Below are 19,154 nucleotides of genomic sequence, written 5' to 3' on the forward strand. Positions count from 1 at the left end.
ATTTTTTATTTTCATGGTCAAATGTTAATAAATTTTGTGAAACACCTGTGGAGCCAAAACCATCAATAACACCCCAAGCTGAATTCCTGTTGGGGAGAAGTTTCCAAAACGGGGTCATTTCTTGGGGTTTCCACTGTACAGGTATTAGTGTTAAGCGAACCAAATTTTAGGGCAAATTTGATTCTCCGTGAAGCCACATTTCCTCGTGCTTCATGGGAGGGAATCGATTTTCCCTGAAATAGTGTAAAAAAAAAAAAATAAAATCATACTTATCTCATCAATTTGCTCGCAACTAGGGATGAGCAAATCGACTTCGGATGAAACATCCAAAGTCAATTCACATAAAACTTTGTTCTAATACTGTACGGAGCAGGAGCTCCGTACAGTATTAGAATGTATTGGCTCCGATGAGCCGAAGTTATTGCTTTGCGAATTCTCGCGAGACTTCATGTAATATCTTCATAAATTAATTTATACTGTAAAAAACAATTTTCCAAACTCGGGTTCGGTTTCACGGTACCACTTATTGTACATGAGTTCGGGAAATGTTTTTTCACAGTACAAATTAATTTATGAAATTATTGTGCGAAGTCTTGAGAGACTTCGCGAAGCAATAAACCTCTTTTCACTCTCTTTCTGCTCTCTCTTTGCAGCAGACTTCGCGAAGCAATAACTTTGGCTCATCAGAGTTAATACATTCTAATACTGTACGGAGCTCCTACGGAGTTTTATGTAAATCGACTTTGGATGTTTAATCCGAAGTCGATTTGCTCATCCCTACTCTCGATGGTCCGTACTGTACTGATGTTTCATCCGAAGTCGATTCGCTCATCCCTAGTTGCGAGCAAATGGATGAGATAAGTATGATTTTTTATATTTTTTTACACTATTTCAGGGAAAATCGATGTTTCATCCGAAGTCGATTTGCTCATCCCTACTCTCGATGGTCCAGCCACCCCCATCTTGATTGAAGATCTCGTATAAAATCCGGCGTGCGGTGACATATGACGTTGCCACCCCAGCCACCATGGTGACGCCATGAAAGGTCGTGCAAGATTTTGCACTAGATTTTCAATCAAGGTGGCGGCGGCCGGACTGTCACGAACAAATGCATGAGATAAGTATGATTAAATGTATTTTTTTATTTTATTTTAAAATCGATTATTGCTATCACATGCCGTGATCATGTATGAATATGGCATTCGAGGGGTACAATGATGAGACAATTGCCGGACCCTGTCATTGCACCCACTACTTAGAAATGAATGCACTTTGTGAAGAAGTAATTTGTCACAAAGTGAAAAAAATTTGAATTCTTCTCTGATCTCTAACATGTATCTTAGGGGTGTTATGTGTTATGGTACCCTCAACCCTTTCTAGCAAAATCAGGACTTCAAAAGCTAAATGCTTCTCCTTCTCTTCTGAGCCCTAATGTGTGCCCATACAGTAGTTTATAACCAAATATGGGGTATTGATGTACTAAGAGAAGAAATTATGGAGCAATTTGTGGGGTGCCTTTTCTTCTGTTAACCCTTATGCAAATGAAAAGTTTTGATGTAAAACGACATGGTATTGGAAACATCTTATTTTTAATTTTCATGGCCCATTTCTAATAAACTCTATTAAGTTCCTGTGGGGTCCAACAAAATCTATCACATCCACAAGTCTATCATCAGTCAGTTTTTATTGTTGCATATAATGGAATCAGAATCCTTGATTAAATTATAACATAATTTAAGATTCAATCATGTATCATGTGAGAAACAGAGTAACTTGCACACTGAATATTATGGGAACATTGTTATATGAAACTTTCTGGTCTTGGCTACAGAGCCCAACCTAAAAGCTCATTGTCTAGTGGTCCATGACTACAGACCTGCCAACAAGCTATGGCTAATTAGAGTTGGGATCAGTAGGACAATCAGTTTTCTTCACACACTCAAAACCAGATAATATGTAGCCTTCATCACAGACACATCTTGGAGAACATCCACAGTCTGTAGGGACATCTGGGTTGCCACATTCAGGTTGACAGTTTGATCCACAAGGTTCATAGTGCTTATTAGGTCCGCATTTTGCGTTGCAATCTTCTGGCTTAACACATTCATCGGTTCCGCTCTGTGGCATTAGCCCTTCATTGCATCTACAGCCCCAATATGCATAAGGTAGGCAAATAGTTCCAAGGTCCACAGAGTCACATCTTAGATCACATCCTCCAATTATTCCATAATGATGGTCTGGTGGACATTGTGGAACTGCTAAAGACAGAACATCTAGTGTTAGAAAATTGTTACCAATGACAAGGTCAGTTTTACAGAAGAAGAATTTTCTATTTCTCCTTTTTAATATGGTAGGTCACTGGTGAACATTGGGGTCCTCTGTAAATTGTATATGGTAGGTAACAAGTCTCACAAATAACTTCCTGATGTTTTGTGGGTTCTCTACGGGTTCTCAAGTTTAATCCCACAAATTCTAAAAACATACTGATTGGCTCCTGAGCCCCCTGGCAATCAGCGGATATTACAGAAGAAGTTCCCCTGTGGAGGCCACTATAGTACTAAGTGTGTAATACATGGACAGATGAAGCTGCCACTGCGAGGGTCACTGCTCTCCATTTTGGCTCACAGCAAGTAAGCTACTACCGCCAGAGACTCATTTACTTTTAAAAAAATTATAATAAAACAAAAGGGATTATATTTATGTTTTATTAGCGGTGGATTTCAATATCATGGGCTCCCACCAAATAATATCCCAGAAATGAATAATTAAAAATGAAAAATTAGAATTAATTCAATCTGATATCTATAGTAAAAAAGACATATAAAAATTCATTGAGGGATATACTATAGTACACAAAATGCAGTCCATGCTTTGGGGCCATATACAAGACCACACCGTACGCGGCGAAGGTATATACAGTATCCCTTGAGCCTGCTTATATTAGGAGTTTGCAAACATGATGATTATACATATTTTTATATGTATTGGGATACGCGGTATTAGTTTAGGATCATTCTCATTTTCAGTTTTTCTACTTTCTTAGACTAGCTCTCTCCGATCTGGTATTTTCAGCTGCTTTCCCCCTGTGTGCTCTCAACAGCAGAACTCTTCTTCACTTTTCTCTTTATTACTCTTAGCAGTGGCTCCACTCTCGTTCTGCTCCCTTTCTGTTTACTGATCTTTGCAGCATGTCTCCTCTTTCTTTTTCTTTTTGCACAGCTCTCTCCTCTCTCTTAGTTGTTTCAGCCGCTTTCACACTGTTTACTCTCAACAGCAGCACTCTTCTCTACTTTTCTCTGTTTGCAGAACCTCTTCACTTCACCTCTTTTCACTCTCTTGCTGCTCTCTCTATGCAGCAGCTCACCCCTTTCTATTTACTGCTCTTTGCGTCTCCTCCCTCTCTCTCTCCTTTCTCATTCTATTTGCAGCAGCCCTCCTCTCTTTCATGTTGTATCTGTAAAGCCGCTCTCGCTACTCTCTCTCTAGGTTATTAGAACGTGTTACATTGTTTCTACATAACTGTACATTCTGCTTACCTGAGGTTGGTAAAACGTTGCAGTCCGCCTGCCACTGCAAGACTAAAAGGGGGAAAGTTAGTCGTTATTATTGCATTATTTTGTTTTTAATTTAGATACAAAGCAATGATTTAATTCCACATGCAGCAGTCAGTAAGCTTGTAACCGTCATCTTACACGTTATATGAAGTGCAGCATATCATCACGACATAAATAAGCCACCAAAGATATGAACAGTAATCTAACATAACATGGTTTTGAGGGTGGGCAACCAATTTAAAGAAGAAACTCTATACAATGGGGAGGGGGGGCTTTTTTTATATCAGTATGATCCTATTCTACATTCTGAAGTGCTTTCTGGAGTCAGCAGTGAATGTATAAGACTACAAACATGATGGGGGATGATGTCCGTTCCTACATCTCCACCACGAGCCCCCAAAAGCCCCATAAATACTCACCAGCCAACAAGAAGACCACAGGAAATCTCAGGAAATCCATGTTTTCAGCAGATAGGAAAGTGGAGGTGACTGAGGAGAACAATACAGACTAGTGATAAGCTATGCATCTATGGAAAGCACAAGAAGAAATATAGTACAACTAGTGATGGATTAAAACAAAGGGAATAGATATAGTAGATAGATATGAGATAGATAGATAGATAATAGATAGATAGATATGAGATAGATAGGTGGTAGATAATAGATAGATATGAGATACATAGATATAAGATAGATAGATAGGAGATAGATAGATAGATAGATAGATAGAGTAGATAATAGATAGATAGATAGATAGATAGATAGAGTAGATAATAGATAGATAGAGTAGACAGATAGATATGAGATACATAGATATAAGATAGATAGATACATTAGATAGATAGATATGAGATAGATACAGTAGAGAGATAATAGATAGATACAGTAGATAGATATGAGATAGATTGATAGATAGATAGATAGATAGATATATAGATCGAGTAGATAATAGATAGATAGATAGGTGGTAGATAATAGATAGATACAGTAGATAGATATGAGATACATAGATATAAGATAGATTGATAGATAGATAGATAGATAGATCGAGTAGATAATAGATAGATAGATACATTAGACAGATAGATATGAGATAGATGATAGATAGATACAGTAGAGAGATAGATAGATATGAGATAGATAGAAAGATAGATAGGTGGTAGATAATAGATATATAGATAGATAGATAGATAGATCTTTACCTATCAGCTGGGGTGATGCCTGTGTCCTGACTGCTGGACTGAGTTATCCGGAATGACTTATAGGGCTCAGATTTGCTTATATGATTATTTGCATATTCCTCTGTTGCACACTTTATCCTGAAATTATTTAATATTGAGGAAGTAGGATGCAAGGTCTGTCAGTGTGTTAATTGTGCTCCATACATAGGTCACCGAGCCCTGAGGCTAAAATTAAGATGTTCAGTTGTGATATTCATCCCTCTATACATGTATCTGATCTTGTATCCAGGCTAGAGGCCGTATCTCATCTTTTATTCAGGATAGAGGCCGTATCTCATCTTGTGTCCAGGCTAGAGGTCGTATCTCATCTTGTATCCAGGCTAGAGGCTATATCTCACCTTGTATCCAGTATAGAGGTTGTATCTCATCTTGTATCCAGGCTAGAGGACGTATCTCATTTCATAACCAGGCTAGAGGCCATATCTAATCTTGTATCAAGGCTAAAGGCCGTATCTCATCTTGTATCCAGTCTAGAGGCCGTATCTCATCTTGTATCCAGGCTACAGACCGTATCTCATCTTATATCCAGGCTAGATGCCGTATCTCATCTTGTATCCAGGCTAGAGGCTGTATCTCATCTTATATCCAGGCTAGAGGCCGTATCTCATCTTGTATCCAGGCTAGAGGCCGTATCTCATCTTGTATCCAGGAAAGAGGCCGTATCTCATCTTGTATCCAGCCTAGAGGCCGTATCTCATCTTGTATCCAGGCTAGAGGCCGTATCTCATCTTGTATCCAGGCTAGAGGCCGTATCTCATCTTGTATCCAGGCTAGAGGCTGTATCTCATCTTGTATCCAGGCTAGAGGCCGTATCTCATCTTGTATCCAGCCTAGAGGCCGTATCTCATCTTGTATCCAGGCTAGAGGCCGTATCTCATCTTGTATCCAGACTAGAGGTTATATCTAATTTTGTATCCAGGCTAGAGGCCGTATCTCATCTTGTATCCAGGCTAGAGGCCGTATCTCATCTTGTATCCAGGCTAGATGCCGTATCTCATCTTGTATCCAGGCTAGAGGCCGTATCTCATCTTGTATCCAGGCTAGAGGCCTTTTCTCATCTTGTATCCAGGCTATAGGTCGTATCTCATTTTGTATACAGGCTAAAAGCTGTATCTCATCTAGTATCCAGGCTAGAAACCGTATCTCATCTTGCATTCAGACTAGAGGCTGTATCTTTTCTTATATCTAAGGTGGAGACCCTTATATTGTATTCACTTTCATCTATCATCATTACAGTCATACAGAGAAAGCTTCATTCCACAAACAACTTCTTGGTGCAGGATTTCTCTCATCAAAAAATGTAGAATAAATCTTGGACTGTAGATCATGTTACATCTTTATATAAAAGTAGAGATGGGTAACTGCACAGTATGGTCAGCAGGGGGCAGGCTCTCCTGTGTTCATGAATGAGGGGGCAATATCACGTATACTAGTGCAAACTACAGGTAGATGTTTCCGCTGTGTGTCCTGTCCTGCTCCTGAGGTTTTCTCATGATATTTTTGGCTCTCAGTGACTGGAATCATCACATTGAGGTCACACTTTACTTCCTGATATCAGGACCTTGAGGCTTCCTCTTTCCAGATCGTCATCATCTATGAAGAAATGTAGAGAGGTCACATTAATTTCATTCATATGCAAATGCAGCAGTGAGCCTGCAGAACTCAAAAGGTAAGTTGTCCATGAGTCGTCCTCTTGTTTTGAATCATCTGTTGAGTCGTTTGCATCATCGTCTAAAACAGTGTTTCCCAACCTGCGGTACGCCTAGCCCAAAGGGTACTTGACACAGTGATTTTCATTGCTGGGTTTTCACCTTCCTCAGGAGGACGAGTCAGTTGAATGTTTGGCACAGGAGCCGATGTCTCAGGTGGCGCGATTACATCATCATCATCGTGTCACCTGAGACGGACTGCAGGCAACTAAGTAACTAAGCACCTAGGCCAGAAAAGGTCTGTGTCCTGTACCACATTGCTGACAGCGGCATGGAGGTAAGTATTTGTGTTTGTTATTCTTACAGCATGCTGTTGGGCGAGAGGGAAGGGCACCATTATAACTGGGGGTACTATAAGTGGGCATATTTTGTACTGCCACACATAAGGAAAGTATCATTACTCGGGGCACTATAAGGTGGCATTAGTAGTACTGGGGGCACTATACGTTTTTTTTTTCTACTGGCGCACATTATGGGGGCTATATTACAACTGGGGTATATTATTGTGGGCATCATTGCTACTGAGGGGCATTCTAACAACTGGGGGCATGTTTAGTACTGGGGCTTTAATAGTGCTGGAGGCATTATGGTGTGACTGTATCACTACTGAAGGGCACTGTGGTGTGCTTTATTACTACTGGGGGCACATTGTGGAACATGATTATTAATATGGACACTATGGGTGCATTATTACTTGTGGGGCCCAATGAGGGACATTTAATATTGGGTCACTGTTACTACTAAGGGCACTCTGAGAGAGAATTATTACTATTGGTGGGACTGTTGGGAGCATTACTACTGTATGGGCACCCTGGCACAGTATCAGCTTGGCACTAAGGGCACTGTATGGCAATAATTCTTAAAGAAGGCACTAACTTGGTGGGACTAGTATTTTCAAGATGAGTATATTTTTCTGTAGTATAACATTTGGAAGTACAGCAGGCACAGTATTGGAGGTGGCCGGATGATGGAAAAGTATGTCAAACACTGCAGAGATGAGACATGGTTGAAAGAATTCATCATGGTGATCTGATCCATTTAGACAAGACGAGGAAAGTAAATGTCTACATCAAAGCATACATCACTTGATATAAGAGGAATATGGTGCTGTATTCTCCTGTATGTTTGGTAGAGCACAATGTAAGTTAAAAAGTAGTAGTAATCCATTTTGGGTCCTAATTTGGTGACATTTTAACAGGAAGATTAGTTCTGCGTGCTGTGCTAGTCTTTCTGTCAATCCTGAAGGAATTGATCACAGAGTATAGTTTATTATTATTTGTTTCCTTATGGGGGCTCAAACTTCTAGGGGGTACTTGGCGTGAAGGAGGTTGAGGGAAACTGTTAGGCCCCTTCACAAGACCTTGGAACAGCTGTGCCCATGACCACAAGCCACAGATCCACAAAACACAGGCACAGGCTGTGTGCACTCTGCATCACAGTGCGGACCCTCCCTGCGTCATCATTATTCCCTCTTTTCGGTGCTCCACCAACCTGGTCTGTGCAGGGGTCGAGGCCGGCAATCATCTGTGCTCCACCTCCTCCTACACAGACCAGCATCCCCATGTGTATCCTGCTGTCCAGTTCTATTTTCCAACAGGATCCAGTGATGCTGCCACTAGTGATGGACAAACATCTGCCGGGGCGGTTCGCGAACGCGATCGCGCGAACGTGATGAAATGTTCGCGAACCACAGGTTCGCGGCGGGTCCCATTCATTTTAATGGCAGGCGAACCTGAAAAACTTTCAACTCATATTTGCAGCCAAGAAATAATTACTAGAAGAGCACAAATAGTCCCACAACCTGGACAGTGACATACCAGATGTATTATTCGAATTTGCGATCTCCATTAATTTTTGTTTTCAATGCGAAATATCGGCAATATGATTTTCGTGTACGCGCATGCGCAAATGCACTATACAGTACCCAAATGCACTATAAAGAAAGTATATTGGTATATAACACCCCTGTGTTTTTTGGGGGACGACTGGTATATCACACCAGTAGAAATTATTTGTTCCAATAATGCTTGTCCCTCTATATACCTGCAGTATCGCAGCAGAACCGCACACAACTGCCGCACAATACAAATGCACCATAATATACCGTCTAACATAGAAAGTATATTATAACATTGTACAAGGAAGGCCATCTATTAGAATATACATGAAGATAAAACGTAACCTTTAATAATTTTACTATGAGGGTCCATTCACACGTCCATAAGTGTTTTGCGGATCCGCACAACAAGGACACCAGCAATGTGCATTCCGCAATTTCTGGATCGCACATCGCCGGCACTATAATAGAAATTGCCTAATGTGGTCTGCAATTGCGGACAAGAATAGGACTATTTTTTTGCAGAAAGGGAAGCACAGATGCGGAAGTGCGGATCCGCGGATGCGGACAGCAAATTCCGGCCCCATTGAAAATGAATGGGTCTGCACCTGTTCTGCAAAATTGCGGAACGGATGCGGACCCATTTTGCGGACATGTGAATGGAAAAGATATCCCTCAAAATGAAAATGAATGAAATTATTAAAGTTAACCAAAAAGCATAGATGTGGTCGGCAATAACAAGTTCTCGACGGCACCAAATCAGAAACCATATGTCCTACCACAATCCGGGGGGGGGGGGGTTCCAGTGCACATCCATCAATCCCAGAGGGAAAGCAAAAGTCATCTATCCCTGGGCTAGATGATGATGTGGTATTGAAGGACAGGGTGAGCAAAGCACTGTCCCTGGTATTGCCCTACAGGGGGGTGCTATTCTGGCCCTGATAGTCTAACCACAGACCACCCGCCCTGATAAGAGAGACCCCGTCCAGAACCTTACCCTATATAAAAATGGCCCTAGTAAGCCCCTAGCCCCTGACTTCAAGGTGATCACTATATAGAGCTATGTGTTTTTGACTCATTATAAAAGTATATTATATGTATATCGCAGCCCTCTGTGTATCACACATATAGATAGTAATACTTTTGTGGCCCTATTAGCTAGCGTGTGGTGTCCCTAACAGCCTGTCCTGGGAGCAACGGAGCTAGGCGCAGCCTTAGCATAGTGCTGTGTGACTTGGGGGGAAGTTAGGCAGTTGAGGGTTAAAGTTTAGGTGAGGGGAGGGGTCATGGTCATGGTTCCCGGGCAGTATATGAGGGGAGCGGGGGGCGGAGTTTGGCAGACGCCGCTCGTGGAAGAAGGAGAAAGTTTTTCCCTCCCGCCCGCCCAGTATAGTGGCTGGGGTTGATGAGTTTGCAGTGGCGTGGTAATGGAGGGTCCTGGAAGGCAATGATAAGTTTAATAGGTGCATGCCAAGGTGGAGTGTGCATCTCAGGAGGTTCGGTAAGCTTGTGCATGGGGCTCCTGTTGGGCAGATGGGCCTACAGGGGAGATCAATTACAGTATGGAGGATTCGGTGCTCTCGGGTCGGTGACCGCGGCCGAGGGTAAGGCGGTATGACAAGTGGAGGTGAATGGTGGAGAGCACAGCTTACCTGTTGCCTTCTAGGATCCTATGCAATGGTTCATATGTTATGGTAATTGATATGTTATGCGTGTTATTACGTATTTCTGTTAAGTGATAATTGATGTTGTTTAATAAATTGGCCGAGAAGGCTCTTTTCCCAAGAAGATGTCTCTGTCTGTTAATTGTGGTACAGGTGGGGGCAGTAAGGTAAGGGGCAGGTTTTATGGGCCGAAGTATCTTCCATCCCATAAGTCATGGGAGCAACGGAGCTAGGCGCAGCCTTAGCATAGTGCTGTGTGACTTGGGGGGAAGTTAGGCAGTTGAGGGTTAAAGTTTAGGTGAGGGGAGGGGTCATGGTCATGGTTCCCGGGCAGTATATGAGGGGAGCGGGGGGCGGAGTTTGGCAGACGCCGCTCGTGGAAGAAGGAGAAAGTTTTTCCCTCCCGCCCGCCCAGTATAGTGGCTGGGGTTGATGAGTTTGCAGTGGCGTGGTAATGGAGGGTCCTGGAAGGCAATGATAAGTTTAATAGGTGCATGCCAAGGTGGAGTGTGCATCTCAGGAGGTTCGGTAAGCTTGTGCATGGGGCTCCTGTTGGGCAGATGGGCCTACAGGGGAGATCAATTACAGTATGGAGGATTCGGTGCTCTCGGGTCGGTGACCGCGGCCGAGGGTAAGGCGGTATGACAAGTGGAGGTGAATGGTGGAGAGCACAGCTTACCTGTTGCCTTCTAGGATCCTATGCAATGGTTCATATGTTATGGTAATTGATATGTTATGCGTGTTATTACGTATTTCTGTTAAGTGATAATTGATGTTGTTTAATAAATTGGCCGAGAAGGCTCTTTTCCCAAGAAGATGTCTCTGTCTGTTAATTGTGGTACAGGTGGGGGCAGTAAGGTAAGGGGCAGGTTTTATGGGCCGAAGTATCTTCCATCCCATAAGTCATGGGAGCAACGGAGCTAGGCGCAGCCTTAGCATAGTGCTGTGTGACTTGGGGGGAAGTTAGGCAGTTGAGGGTTAAAGTTTAGGTGAGGGGAGGGGTCATGGTCATGGTTCCCGGGCAGTATATGAGGGGAGCGGGGGGCGGAGTTTGGCAGACGCCGCTCGTGGAAGAAGGAGAAAGTTTTTCCCTCCCGCCCGCCCAGTATAGTGGCTGGGGTTGATGAGTTTGCAGTGGCGTGGTAATGGAGGGTCCTGGAAGGCAATGATAAGTTTAATAGGTGCATGCCAAGGTGGAGTGTGCATCTCAGGAGGTTCGGTAAGCTTGTGCATGGGGCTCCTGTTGGGCAGATGGGCCTACAGGGGAGATCAATTACAGTATGGAGGATTCGGTGCTCTCGGGTCGGTGACCGCGGCCGAGGGTAAGGCGGTATGACAAGTGGAGGTGAATGGTGGAGAGCACAGCTTACCTGTTGCCTTCTAGGATCCTATGCAATGGTTCATATGTTATGGTAATTGATATGTTATGCGTGTTATTACGTATTTCTGTTAAGTGATAATTGATGTTGTTTAATAAATTGGCCGAGAAGGCTCTTTTCCCAAGAAGATGTCTCTGTCTGTTAATTGTGGTACAGGTGGGGGCAGTAAGGTAAGGGGCAGGTTTTATGGGCCGAAGTATCTTCCATCCCATAAGTCATGGGAGCAACGGAGCTAGGCGCAGCCTTAGCATAGTGCTGTGTGACTTGGGGGGAAGTTAGGCAGTTGAGGGTTAAAGTTTAGGTGAGGGGAGGGGTCATGGTCATGGTTCCCGGGCAGTATATGAGGGGAGCGGGGGGCGGAGTTTGGCAGACGCCGCTCGTGGAAGAAGGAGAAAGTTTTTGAGACGGCTCTTCGTGTGTGGCGGGACTCCCATAGGTGAGGTGTCTCCTATGGTCGTTCGTGGCGTGGTAATGGAGGGTCCTGGAAGGCAATGATAAGTTTAATAGGTGCATGCCAAGGTGGAGTGTGCATCTCAGGAGGTTCGGTAAGCTTGTGCATGGGGCTCCTGTTGGGCAGATGGGCCTACAGGGGAGATCAATTACAGTATGGAGGATTCGGTGCTCTCGGGTCGGTGACCGCGGCCGAGGGTAAGGCGGTATGACAAGTGGAGGTGAATGGTGGAGAGCACAGCTTACCTGTTGCCTTCTAGGATCCTATGCAATGGTTCATATGTTATGGTAATTGATATGTTATGCGTGTTATTACGTATTTCTGTTAAGTGATAATTGATGTTGTTTAATAAATTGGCCGAGAAGGCTCTTTTCCCAAGAAGATGTCTCTGTCTGTTAATTGTGGTACAGGTGGGGGCAGTAAGGTAAGGGGCAGGTTTTATGGGCCGAAGTATCTTCCATCCCATAAGTCATGGGAGCAACGGAGCTAGGCGCAGCCTTAGCATAGTGCTGTGTGACTTGGGGGGAAGTTAGGCAGTTGAGGGTTAAAGTTTAGGTGAGGGGAGGGGTCATGGTCATGGTTCCCGGGCAGTATATGAGGGGAGCGGGGGGCGGAGTTTGGCAGACGCCGCTCGTGGAAGAAGGAGAAAGTTTTTCCCTCCCGCCCGCCCAGTATAGTGGCTGGGGTTGATGAGTTTGCAGTGGCGTGGTAATGGAGGGTCCTGGAAGGCAATGATAAGTTTAATAGGTGCATGCCAAGGTGGAGTGTGCATCTCAGGAGGTTCGGTAAGCTTGTGCATGGGGCTCCTGTTGGGCAGATGGGCCTACAGGGGAGATCAATTACAGTATGGAGGATTCGGTGCTCTCGGGTCGGTGACCGCGGCCGAGGGTAAGGCGGTATGACAAGTGGAGGTGAATGGTGGAGAGCACAGCTTACCTGTTGCCTTCTAGGATCCTATGCAATGGTTCATATGTTATGGTAATTGATATGTTATGCGTGTTATTACGTATTTCTGTTAAGTGATAATTGATGTTGTTTAATAAATTGGCCGAGAAGGCTCTTTTCCCAAGAAGATGTCTCTGTCTGTTAATTGTGGTACAGGTGGGGGCAGTAAGGTAAGGGGCAGGTTTTATGGGCCGAAGTATCTTCCATCCCATAAGTCACTGCTCCACACAGCAGCCTCTCCTTACACTGGCAAAACACTGAATGAAAAATGGTGGCCAGATCAGGTTTATTTATAAGGTAGGGGGTTTGTCCATGTGCTGAAATGTCTCAATTAGCTGTTCTGTACCACCTGATGGATGTGTCATGGGTCAAAGTTCTTCACAATAAAAAAGAATATGGCGGGCGTGAATTTTCCCATATGTTCGCATGTTCGGCGAATCGCAAACAGGCAAAGTTTGCCACGAAATGACCGCCGGGCGAACAGCAAGGCCATCTCTAGCTGCCACATGTGCTGCAATAGAGCCCTGGTACCTATGTTTTATTTTGAACATCCGACTCTACGCCTTATTTTAATCCCACAGATCCCACGGCTGTGGTTTTGTGTGCCAGTCTTATAGATTACAAATGCCAGACGGGAGTAGCTGGCACAGGGCAAAAGGCAGCACAGCTTGGCCTAGGACTGGCACCTTTTGAGCCCATGCCAACAGCATCAGCAGCATTACCAGTTCCCGAGCTGCCCCCAATAGAAGCACATCTTGCCTCTGTTCTATATTGCCACCGCTGCCATGAACCGTCATAACTGATGTCTCCTCCTCTTGAGCATCCTGATACGGCTCCCAGGTCCTGTCCCACACACAGTCATCATCATAGGGAGACTCTCTTGCCGGAGTGTGTGGTGGGGTTTGGCAGCCTCTTCTTAGATAAAAATAAGGCGCCCCACTGGCAAGGGGCAGTAGAGACTGAGTGGACGCCACTGACATGCTTCTCTGGGACTGGTTCTACTTCCTGTCTGGAGGGTTAGTTCTGGTCTAGTAAGTGAGGAGGAGGAAGCAAGTTCATGTGCACCTTCTCCTTAGACCTCAGAATCCAGAGACTAACCAATCCCTTACTTATTGCTTTTGTTACAGCAAGAAAGAGAGAAAGAGACAAAAGTGCAGAACCTGCATGGCCAAGTATAGGAGACTTGTATTCACAGCACATCTTTTTGTATGAAGGTCATTTAAGCTACTGGAATTAAGCTACTGGAATACCTGCAAATTAGCACATACCAGATCTGGGGGAAGTATGGTGGGCTACTGTGCACCTCTAGATGGTCAGTTTCTGTTAACTGTATGTTTTCTATGCATGCTCACTGTTTATTCATTAATAGGAACATTGGCACTCCCAGTGCCTTCAGGAGGACTGCTTGGCATTGCCCGGGTAGACAACTGTTTGTACTCACATTGTTTCAGTCTGATATTTCTTTTCTCTGCTGCATGGCCTCTTGATTTGAACTCGCTGGCAGGCTTGGAGGTCTTTTAAAGTCTCTCCCAAATTTCAGTTAAGAGGGTTTCCATAACAGCTTATGGTGCCGAAACCTGGGAAAGTTAACAGGCGTCTTATACCTGACCAACGAGGAGGGTCCACCAAGGTACACTGAAATCAGAAATACCACGCGGTAATTGACCCTTTTCAGGGTTCACTGGTTGTCCGGAATGGATATGTAAAGGTCTACAAGGCTTTCTATGAAAGAACCACTATCATCTTATTTGTATTAATATTATTTTGTGTTGCATTTAGTTAGTGTGAAGTTGAGGCACATGTCTCAGGACTGTGTTTTGGTAAGTGGCTGTGGATATTCCCAGGGTCTCAACGAGCACAACAGTCACTAACTATGTGCATGTATATGAGTAAGAAGCATTGTCGAGTTTGCCAATGTACTATGAGGATGACCTATATAAACACAGACAACTCCTGCATTATTAAGGTCTTTCATCATGGCATTGTAGTGAACCAAATGTACCGTAGTTCAAATGTTCCAGTGCCAATAAAAGTATTAATTTGAATACTGGTCCTACAAAAATTAGGAAAGGGACTTTTCTAAAATTGGACCGAGATTATATCTGTTCCCTCAGTTATTCCTGCCCAGTGTTGCGTGAAGAGGAACAAGAAGGTTTCTGTGAATAAGGAAAGGGATGGAAATGAGCTCTTAACAAGCTCTGCCTCTAATGCCACCAGATGTAAGGCAGCTATCCTATAAGTCACTGTACAGCTCTTTAACTAAGCCTTGAGACATGACTCGGAAATTAAATAAGCCAGCACCTCATCTGCAGACAGCTGTTTCGGGGTGATTCCCCCTCATCAGTGCAGAGCAGAGAATACTGGCTTGACTGGGTGAGAGGCCTGTCAGGGTTAGGGGGGGGGGGGGTACTATCTCTCCTTAGTGAATAAGCCTGTTAGGTTGGAGAGCATTGATCATTTGGCACTGCTATAAGATAGGAAATAAACAAAACAAAGATATCTGGTGTGGAGACAGCCTTGAGGCTCTCTCACTCTTGCAAGTACTGTTAAGCCTGAAAGGAGAGATGCCCTTTGGAGCCCCCTATGGTTGGGACTCATAGCGAGAGAAAAGAGTTCTATGGTTAATTCTAAATCGCGCTGGAGCAATAGGAGAACATGGCGCCCGCTCGCACGTGCAGTAAAGCTGATAATGGTAATTAAATCCTTTAGATGCTGTGATCAAGTGAGATAACGGCATCTAAAGGATGAAAAAGCTTCTTACCGGCATCCTCTGCTGCCAGTGAGGATGCCGGTAATTAATTTCAAAACACTCAGCCTCATTGAAGAGGTTGAGGACATTGAAGCTGCAATTCTTATTTTGGCGAGTACAACATAAGCAATTAGCAATCCTGAGCAGTAACTGGATTTTAAAAATCCATGATTGTTCAGAATTTAAAAAAAGTTTGGATTTTGTACACTCAAATATGATCTTCAAAATCATTACAAAAAAGTAAAAAAAAAAATGTTCAAAATATATAAAAAAATATAAAAGTTTAAATCACTCCCCTTTCGGTATAATAAAAAAATAAATACATAAATATAAAATATAAACATCATGGGTATCGCCGCGACCGGATACGCCCGGACTATTAAAATATTAAAATATTTTTCCAATACGGCGAATGACGTAACAGAAAAAAGGGTCAAAATGGCCAATTTTTTTCATCGCTTCTCTTAAGCGAAAAAAAAGCAATAAAAGTTACACACACTCAAAAATGGTATCAATAAAAACTACCCCCATACAGCGCAGTAGATATAGCTATAAAAAAAAGTTATGGGAATCAGAATATGGTGATTATGGTTATTTTTACACTATTTAGATATAAAAAAAACTATGCAAATAGGGTATTATTGTAAATAGGGTAATTATTGTAATCAGTTTTGCTGCAAATGAAACGCAGTGGGAACAAAACCCATAAAATGGTAGAGGAATTGCCTTTTTTTTTTTCAATTCCACCCTATTTGGAAATTTTATACTGCTTCCCACTACAATCTATGCCATACTAAATGGTGGCATTAGAAAGTACAACTTGTCCCGCAAAAACAAGCTCTCATACGGCTATGTAAACGGAAATATAAAAAAGTTAGGGCTCAAGGAAGATAGGGAAGAAAAATGAAAACGCAAAAAACCTTTGGAATCCTAAGGGTTAATGATGAATGTTTGTATACGATATGGGATATCCCTTATATATGTATCATTAAGTCCACCTGACATTGTATTGATTTTGTTATTTTATTTTATGTTGTTTTTCTTCTATTTGTATAACTTTCTGTTTATAGGAGAGAACAGATGAAGATGCCATTATCTGTCAGAAATGGGGCAATGTAAGGCCCCTTTCACACGGCCGCTGCGGGAAAAGGTGCGGGTGCGCTGCGGGAACATGCGCGATTTTTCCACGCGAGTGCAAAACATTGTAATGTGTTTTGCACGCAGGTGAGAAAATTGGCATGTTTGGTACCCAAACCCGAACTTCTTCACAGAAGTCCCGCCTTGGGATCGATGTTCTGTAGATTGTATTATTTTCCCTTATAACATGGTAATAAGGGAAAATAATAGCATCCTGAATACAAAATGCATAGTAAAATAGGGCTGGAGGGGTTAAAAAAATAAAAAAATTATTTAACTCACTTTAATTCACTTGCTCGCGCAGCCGGCATCTCTTCTGTCTTCTTCTTTGCTGTGTGCAGGAAAAGGACCTGTGGTGACGTCACTCCGGTCATCACATGGTCCGTCACATGATCTTTTACCATGGTGATATATCATGTGATGACCGGAGTGACGTCACCACAGGTCATTTTCCTGCACACAGCAAAGAAGAAGACAGAAGAGATGCCGGCTGCGTGAACAAGTGGATTAAAGTGAGTTAAATTATTTTTTATTTTTTTTAACCCCTCCAGCGCTATTTTACTCTGCATTTTGTATTCAGAATGCTATTATTTTCCCTTGTAACCATGTTATAAGAGAAAATAATAATGATCGGGTCCCCATCCCGATCGTCTCCTAGCAACCGTGCTTGAAAATCACACCGCATCCGCACTTGCTTGCGGATGCTTGCGATTTTCACGTAAAACCCCATTCACTTCTATGGGGCCTGCGTTACGTGAAAAACGCACAAAGAGGAGCATGCTGCGATTTTCACGCAACGCACAAGTGATGCGTGAAAATCACTGCTCGTGTGCACAGCCCCATAGAAATGAATGGGTCCGGATTCAGTGTGGGAGCAATGTGTTCACCTCACGCATTGCACCCGCGCGGAATACTCGCCCGTGTGAAAGGGGCCTAAAGGTTTCTTAGTATTGGGACAGGATGATTTTCTAGGTGAGGTGTGCTTGTATCCGGGGAATGTTTGAGGGTGTTGCTGAGTTACAGAATATCTGGTTACGTGTGTATTTGAAATACCAAGAGCTAATAACAGGGCATTGGAGATGAGCGAATTTCTCAAAAAGATATTATTCAATCCGAATTTATTTGTGATAAAGCGCATTAAAAAACGGCTATTTCCTGGCTGCAGAGAGCCTGTATAGGGGTGTAGATCACTGTGCCTTGCAGTAACACACATAGGGAGTCTGCTGTGGTAGTGAAATAATACTGCGAGTCAGTATGACATGCAGATGACAGGCGTCGCTCTTAGAATCACTGCGCACTTCACTGTCACGGGGCCAAAACTGACCAAATAACTCAAGTGTGAACTCAGCCTTACAGGTCGATGTTAGCGCCAGGTATAAAGAACCGTGCAGAGGCCCAAGATCCCACTATAGTGTGAAAGAGAACACTCCTTATACACCATCATCAGCTGAGTCCACATAGAAGTCTGCAGAACCGGTTCTATTACACGCTATATACTTTTATATATGAAATAAACACCCCCCTAAACTGGTTGTATCAGACTGCAAACTAACCCCAGAAGAAAGGATGAATGGAAGTACTTTAATATATTGAAAAGTAAGACACCCCAAAACTAGCTGTATCAGACCGCACTTTCAACCCAATAACAGATGCTAGGATTACTGCAATTACTCTTTAACCCCTTAGTGACCAAGCCTGCCGCTGTCCTTCACTCACTGTGCCTGCACCTAATACTAAAATGGACGGCGCAGGCGCGGGATTTGCGGGGCACGGAGGAGACTGAGGATGTCAATCACCTTTACAAGGGCGTGCCAGACGGTGAGAAGACGGAGCCTCTAGGTCAGGCATGTCCAAACTGCGGCCCTCCAGCTGTTCCAAAACTACAACTCCCAGCATGCCTGGATAGCTTACAGCTATTAGGGCATGCTGGGAGTTGTAGTATTGCAACAGCTGGAGGGCCGCAGTTTGGACATGCCTGCTCTAGGTGCTGCATCAACGCCCCCCTAGCACCTAGAGGCTCATTTGCATATTATAAAAGTCATTATTTAGCGCGAGCGGTGTCAGGCAGGGAGATATAAGTCACACAGTTATGTTCTGCTGACATTAGCACATCGCTCGTGTCAGCCAGCTGCATCACGATATTTCTGATGACCGAAACCCTTTAATGACCAAGCCAGATTTGGTCATTTTAGCAGAGAATAACTTCGTAAAGGTTTTCCACATCAAAGTCATTCTGACATTGTTTTCTCGTCACATATTGTACTTTACTTAGGTGGTAAAATTTTATGGATAAAATATTCGTATCTTTATAAAAAATCTAAAAAATCTATGAAAATTTGTAAAAATTGGCATATTTTCCTATTTTCAACTGCAATATTTCACATGCATACATAAATACTATTTAATATTTTTATTAGAAATATATTTCCACGTCTTTACATTATTTTGGCTGCACTTACAAAAAACTTTAACTTTTTTTTATTTTTTTT

At 43.2% G+C, this 19,154-nt stretch overlaps 1 protein-coding gene across 2 annotated transcripts; it reads right to left on the reverse strand.

The window, feature by feature from the left end:
- Window positions 1-1,665: 1,665 nt before the first annotated feature.
- Window positions 1,666-4,827, reverse strand: LOC122926983 (zonadhesin-like). 2 transcript variants are annotated; one of them, XM_044278514.1, is made up of 4 exons: window positions 4,756-4,827; window positions 3,974-4,042; window positions 3,537-3,578; window positions 1,666-2,255 (listed from the first exon to the last, which is right to left on the reverse strand). In XM_044278514.1, exons 2-4 carry the CDS (start codon window positions 4,011-4,013, stop codon window positions 1,894-1,896), a joined length of 444 nt encoding a protein of 147 aa, XP_044134449.1. In that variant the 5' UTR covers window positions 4,014-4,042; window positions 4,756-4,827; the 3' UTR covers window positions 1,666-1,893. The 2 variants fall into 2 exon arrangements, with proteins under 2 accessions (XP_044134449.1, XP_044134448.1); XM_044278513.1 differs by having other exon boundaries at window positions 1,666-2,258.
- Window positions 4,828-19,154: the final 14,327 nt, after the last annotated feature.

This window comes from Bufo gargarizans, chromosome 2, assembly GCF_014858855.1.
Source record: "Bufo gargarizans isolate SCDJY-AF-19 chromosome 2, ASM1485885v1, whole genome shotgun sequence".
Lineage (NCBI taxonomy): Eukaryota > Metazoa > Chordata > Amphibia > Anura > Bufonidae > Bufo > Bufo gargarizans.

What these genes read in the sequence shown, in the direction of transcription:
- LOC122926983 (XM_044278513.1), bottom strand. Translation starts at nt 4,013, where the DNA reads ATGGATTTCCTGAGATTTCCTGTGGTCTTCTTGTTGGCTG. An exon ending in TGTGGTCTTCTTGTTGGCTG is followed by an intron (nt 3,579 to 3,973) that starts GTGAGTATTTAT and finishes TCCCCCTTTTAG; the next exon opens with TCTTGCAGTGGCAGGCGGAC. An exon ending in CAACGTTTTACCAACCTCAG is followed by an intron (nt 2,259 to 3,536) that starts GTAAGCAGAATG and finishes TTCTGTCTTTAG; the next exon opens with CAGTTCCACAATGTCCACCA.